The sequence below is a fragment of the Nicotiana tomentosiformis genome, chromosome 12, assembly GCF_000390325.3.
Source record: "Nicotiana tomentosiformis chromosome 12, ASM39032v3, whole genome shotgun sequence".
NCBI lineage: Eukaryota > Viridiplantae > Streptophyta > Magnoliopsida > Solanales > Solanaceae > Nicotiana > Nicotiana tomentosiformis.
In genome coordinates, this window is record NC_090823.1 from 3,691,193 (window position 1) to 3,697,192 (window position 6,000).

The 6,000-nt window shown below is 41.0% G+C and overlaps 1 protein-coding gene across 1 annotated transcript; it reads right to left on the minus strand.

The window, feature by feature from the left end:
• Positions 1-4,395: 4,395 nt before the first annotated feature.
• Positions 4,396-5,059, minus strand: LOC138902175 (uncharacterized). The gene is made up of 2 exons (XM_070190012.1): positions 5,012-5,059; positions 4,396-4,923 (listed from the first exon to the last, which is right to left on the minus strand). Exons 1-2 carry the CDS (start codon positions 5,057-5,059, stop codon positions 4,396-4,398), a joined length of 576 nt encoding a protein of 191 aa, XP_070046113.1.
• Between the last annotated feature and the right edge of the window lie 941 nt (positions 5,060-6,000).

Consider the following 6,000-nt stretch of genomic DNA (forward strand, 5'->3'; position numbering starts at 1 on the left):
TCATGGAGTGGGGGATGGATATAATCGGACCGCTGCCACCGGCCCCGGTAAGGTAAGATTTCTTTTGATTTTAACTGACTATTTTTCTAAGTGGGTTGAATCGGGTCCTTATCAGAAGATCGACGAACGTGAAGTGGTAAATTTCTTGTGGGGGAATATAATTTGCAGATTTGGGATACAAAAAGAGATAACATGTGACAACGAACCACAATTTATAGGCGCAAAGGTCATAAAGTTCCTTGAAGACTTAAAAATCAAAAGGATCACATCATCACCCTATCATCCGAGCACAAACGGTCAAGCAGAATCAACAAACAAGGCGATTATACAAAATCTCAAAAAGAGATTGGAAGCAACTAAAGGTAAATGGCCCAAAGAGATGCCAGGAGTACTATGGGCGTGCCGCACAATGGCCAACTCAAGCACGGGGGAAACTCCTTTCTCTCTTGTGTACAGAGAAGAAGCCTTGATCTCGGTAGAAGTAGCGGAACCTACCTTGAGATATTTCTGGGCGGACGATGAAATAAAAAATGAAGCAATGTTAGTCAAATTGGAGCTGCTCGATGAACGCGAGGACTTGACGCATATAAGGATTGCAGCCCTAAAGCAAAGAATGGAAAGATATTACAATCTAAGAGCCAACCTCCGTTATTTCAAAGTAGATGACTTGGTTTTAAGGTAAATAACTCAGAACACCTGGGAGCTCAATGTAGGGAAGCTAGGTCCAACATGGGAAGGGCCCTGCCGGGTTTTAGCTGTCACCGAGAAAGGGTCATACGAGTTAGAAAATCAAGACGGAGTAAAGCTGCCGAGCAACTGGAATGTGGCACACCTCAAGAGATACTATTACTGATGAGCCTCGCATATACTAAAAGTATGTGCTGTAATCTTTTTCCTTTCGTCTAGTTTTTGTCCCAATTTGGTTTTTTTCTATCAAGGTTTTTAACGAGGCAGCAACGAAAAGCATACTGCGAATGAAGCTTCGTCAACAGAAATAAGACCTCTAAATGAGAAGGCATGCAAACAACGAGCCACTACAGAACGGTTGGATAGTCTTTTGCTCGGTAGCAAAGTTCATACCGGGAAGTAAAGTTTTTTGTCAAGCAAAGATTACCCGACCGTTCACAAGTGCAAGCCATTGGGGGATTGTTAGATAATTTGTGGCTCGATATCATAAATTCCTAAGGGAAAGTGAAGTTTGCTATTGAATTGAAGATTATCTAACCATTCACTAGTGGAATCCTTGAAAGGTGCAAGACTTCCAGTGTTCAAATTCCCATTATTCGCATCCGAATATTGGGGGTGGGGGATGATATGAGGATACGACAACAATGACTGCCATATCAACCGGGAACATAAAAACCGGAAACATAGTTGAATTATTAGGATGGGGGAGTGCACGACCAGCCCCGTAGAAACAAGTTGTACAAGTTAGCCACAAGTAATGACATTTTCTTTGTCACGACCCAAACCGATAGGCCGCGACGGGCACCCGGTACCTTACTCAACCGAGCACCAACATAACGTATCTTTTCGTATCATACTATCGTAGATAACTGAGCCAGAGAGGTTGTCGTGAGATAAGTAGAATACAACATGTAATACCAACTTATACATAAGACATATGGGCCTATAAGACCAAAATAACCGCTCGTACATTGAACATAGGCCGACAAGGCCATATAATCTTCTACGTACATGACATTTGTCTACAAGACTCTAAGAATACATAATTGTGATAAAGGTTGGGACAGAGCCCTGCCATACCAAACAATACACGTCTAAATCATACTTACCAAACAAGCAACTCTGGAGCAAATGGAGCGCACCAACACCTTCCGTTGAGCTGATAGCCTACTTGGAGGACTCTCGACCTGTATATCGGGACTTGCGGGCATGAAACGCAGCGTCCCCATGTAAAAAGGACATCGGTACAAATAATGTACCGAGTATGTAAGGAATGAAAATCAGTAAATAATAGACATGAGAGAAACATTGAATGAAAATCAGTAAATAATAGACATGAGAGAAACATGGAGTAAAAGACTCAACATGTATGTCTGAATAGCTCTGTGAATCATTAATATTATATTGTCATGCATATGCGTATAAATGTCATACCATGCATAGGTATATACGTTCATAACATCTTCAAGCCTCTGAGGGCATCCCATCATATCATCTCGGCCACTGTGGGCAAAATCATCAACGTATACCAACTGATCAGGTGGTGGTGCGTATATAACGTTGTAACCTTTTTCAATATCCCATATACATATAATATACGCGTATATAACACCATATGGTCATGGGTCAATGTACATGTATAAATGCATGAAATGCATAAGAAATACGTTAATAAGATTTATCGGGATGTCATAAAATCAATATGCCTTTCGGATAACTTTATCAAATACGTATTTTTCTGAGACCCATGGACAGATGATAGAATAATAATTCACACGGGGAATCAAGAATATAGACACTCTTAGTATTTTTATGAATAGAGTCATTTATGAAAGTTGTATATTTTGCTCGTTTCATTTGTATTATTTGGATCATGCCAAAAAGAAAGAAGGGATAGCCTTAACATACCTGAGTCGATTCTCTTGACAATCTTCTAACACATGTCAATTGCGATAAAACACATAACGGCGGATTGAAGTAGTAAAAAATCCGTGTAATATTCTTGAGAAAGATTGTACCGTGCTCTCTTAGAATCGCAATTCCCATTGCTATTACCTTATGAAGTCTCGTATGAATTTGTTGTAGTATAAGAAAATGAATCTTAGCAAATCTCTCATCTGATCCCTTGTCAAGCTCAAATCTTCAACTATGGAAAGATTCCTCCACCATCTTAATACGTGTTTGAGATCCTGTTGGTGCGTGGCTTGAATTATATAGAAGTTAAGTTTTGCCAACTTCAGCAATATTGGATTTGTGTCGTTGCATAACATTTTGATATAGGCTTCTCTTTGAATTAGAGAGTTTTAGGCTTTAAATGGATGGGCCTCACATACTAATGGCTAAGCTACATAATATACATAAATGTGCCACCTTTCACTCATAATATAAGAGTCACAATGTAGGAACTGGAGGGGGGGGAGGGCTACCACGTTGGGAACATTTAACTTTATCCAAATTATGCTTAATCAATTAGGTAATATCTCATTACCCAATAATTAACTAATTACCCACATAATTAAGAATTATCTCAATTCACTTAAAATACTACTCACTTTTAGTACATTTTATACACCTTACTATCATGGCCATGTGGTACCTTGTATGGTACTAGTCCATAAATACCGGATATTTTAGCTCGGGCCGTATTTTATCCCAAAATGTCAAACTTCGACAAAATTTATTTTTTCGATTTGCTTACCCTCTCATCTTCACGAATTTACTCATCATTTATTTGAAATAACATACTGCTTATAATCACAAAATAATCTCATTCCCGAACTTACAACGATTAACTTACGACGAAACTTTAACGTAAGAAAATGCGGGATATAATATCTCATTTCCGAGCTTTCATCAATTTACTCATGGCGTACTTTTACGTACGAAAACATGGGGTGTGACATTCTTTTTAGCACAACGAATGCTTATGTACTTTTGAAAATGGAAGGAATAAAGTAAAAAACTTTGATTTCTATCTTGTTTCTTGTCTGAACGATGAATTAATTTTATCAGTTTGAAAGTTAAACAAGTACTTCAAATGCTAGTGCCGTAATGAATAGAAGACATCCTCTTTAAGAGCACCGTAAACATAATATGGCCCTCTCTTATGAAACCCTCACGTTAAAGGGTTGATTTCGGAAGAACTCATGTTCGGAATCCAAACACTATCGGGAAAAATACACCCGAAGCCTCGCATATTCGGCACGGAAAACTTGCGAGAACACTTAAATAAAAAGTACGCATGGAGGAAAACTTGCTCAATACTTAAACAGAAAGTATGCAAAGAGAAAAACTTGCACGATACTTAAACAAAAAGATGTTTCTATTCACAATAAACGTGCCAAACGAAACAAGTACTAAGCTACTGCTACTGGAAAAAAAGAAGCAAAACTAAGCTACTACATCTCCGGAACCCGAAGGAAAAGAAGCATTTGCACCCCTAGGAGAAGTGGGCGGATCTACCGCCGGCTCAATATCTTGGCCTTCACCATTGTGGCTTTCGGCATCATCGCCTTTCGATTTTTCTTCAGTTCTTGAGAACTCTGAACCGGAACTAGAAGATTCAATAGCATCATGCTAGACCGAGAGACCTTTTCGGGCAGTTGACTCCAGCTCACGGGCCTTAGAAATTTCGGCGTCAAAGTCAATGATGCCAGCTTTGGCCTCTTCCAACAATTTTCTCCTTATGCTATACATAGAATATGTTTTTTAAACAATGAGGAAAGCCGCTCGGCGCTGGAGTTCTTCTTTAAGATGGCCAACCTCGGTTGAAATGCTATCCCGCTCGGATCTAGTGGCTCGGAGGCTGATGTCGAATTCGCGGACAGTGGAGTTGAAAACTTTATTGTGCTCTATGGCTCTCTTATGCCTCTCTTCCAACCGGACATACTTCTCCTCGGCAGCAACAACTTCTTCAACTTTGGAGTTCAAAGTTGCCTCTAAATTATTTAATCTTTCAGTAGAGGCAGCCTCACGATCAAATGTAGCAAGAACATCATTGTGGACCTCGACCCATTTTGCCCTAGCCTCTTCAAATTGCACCCTTAATTGGGAGGTCTCCCTGCTAAGGGTCACTACTTCTTGCTCGCTTTGCTGCAACCGAGCATCTAATTTAACGGCCTCAGCAGCTCGTGCTTCCAGTTCTGAGAGGCGAGCAACAGTCTGGTCTCGCTCGGTCAATAGTTGATCCCGCTCGGAGGTAAGCTCTTCCTTATCAAGAATAAGCCTTTGAAGTCCCTCAGAAGCAAGAAAGTTGGCATGTAAAACAAAAATGCAAACTCAAACTCCTGCCATAAAAAAAGATAGAAGAAATAACAGAGGAAACAAAGATTATATCGCCGCTGCGTTGTGCTTGGCATTGTTCAACAAACATTTTATTCCTATCTTTTTCTAATGCCAAAGGCTTAAGATAATTAGCAAGTTCCACCGGCCAACATAACAGATGGCATCCGGTAGAAACCAAGAGGGTGACGTTCCTCCTCCTTTGGGGATCTTCAGAGGGGGCAGAATAATTATTCCCCAAATTTCCATGAACTGGGATTGGGGAAGAGGGATATCCTCCTATCGGGCAACTGCGACGGGTGGAGATGATGTAGAGGTTGTTGGTGGTGAAGGCAGAGTTGGTGAAGAAATAGATGAAGCTGATGGCATTGTAGGTTTAGAAGCAGCTGCGACAAACGCAGTACTAATTTTTTATTTCTCATCAACCGAAGACGGAAGGGACCTGGTACTCAACCTCACGGTACCGGGCATGGCGACTAGGATTCGAAAGCGAGAATTAGTATTTTCCACCATATCGCACTCCGCCCAAAGTGCCGAGGAATCATCCTCGGTTGGTGTAACTAACACAACAGATTGAGTATTCTGTTGAGCTGATAAAGATCGTCGTCTTCTATGTAAAGAAACCCCCTCATCACTAACTTCCCAATAATCATCGATGACCACTGTGTTTATGGCCGGCTCAGGCGCGACGCTCATCACCATAAATATACGAAGATGACTCGGGCGCGACACTCTTTTCCTTTTTATATTTTCCCCCCTGAATGTCTCTTTTTTTGTTTCTTGTTCTCCGACCGGGGACTCTGAGAAGAAGCAATTGCACCAGAAGCAGGCCCAGAGATACATGTTCGGGTAAATGCATCATGCAGCAGCCTCGCCGCATCAGTAGGAACAACCAAAACGTCCTCCTCGAGGACGACAACTGAGCCCTAGGTTAGACCTGAATTCAACAAGAGAGAAAGGTTAGTCGATCTTCCTATACGAAAGGTAAAGACAAGATGAGTTCGACCTACCATGATTTTTGGCCTTCCACCC

Excerpts from the sequence above, each read along its gene's own strand:
- LOC138902175 (XM_070190012.1), bottom strand. The coding sequence starts at position 5,059 with ATGTTTGTTGAACAATGCCAAGCACAACGCAGCGGCGATATAATCTTT. Across the intron at positions 4,924-5,011 it reads GCAGCGGCGATATAATCTTT|GGACTTCAAAGGCTTATTCT; the intron begins GTTTCCTCTGTT and ends CTTGCTTCTGAG.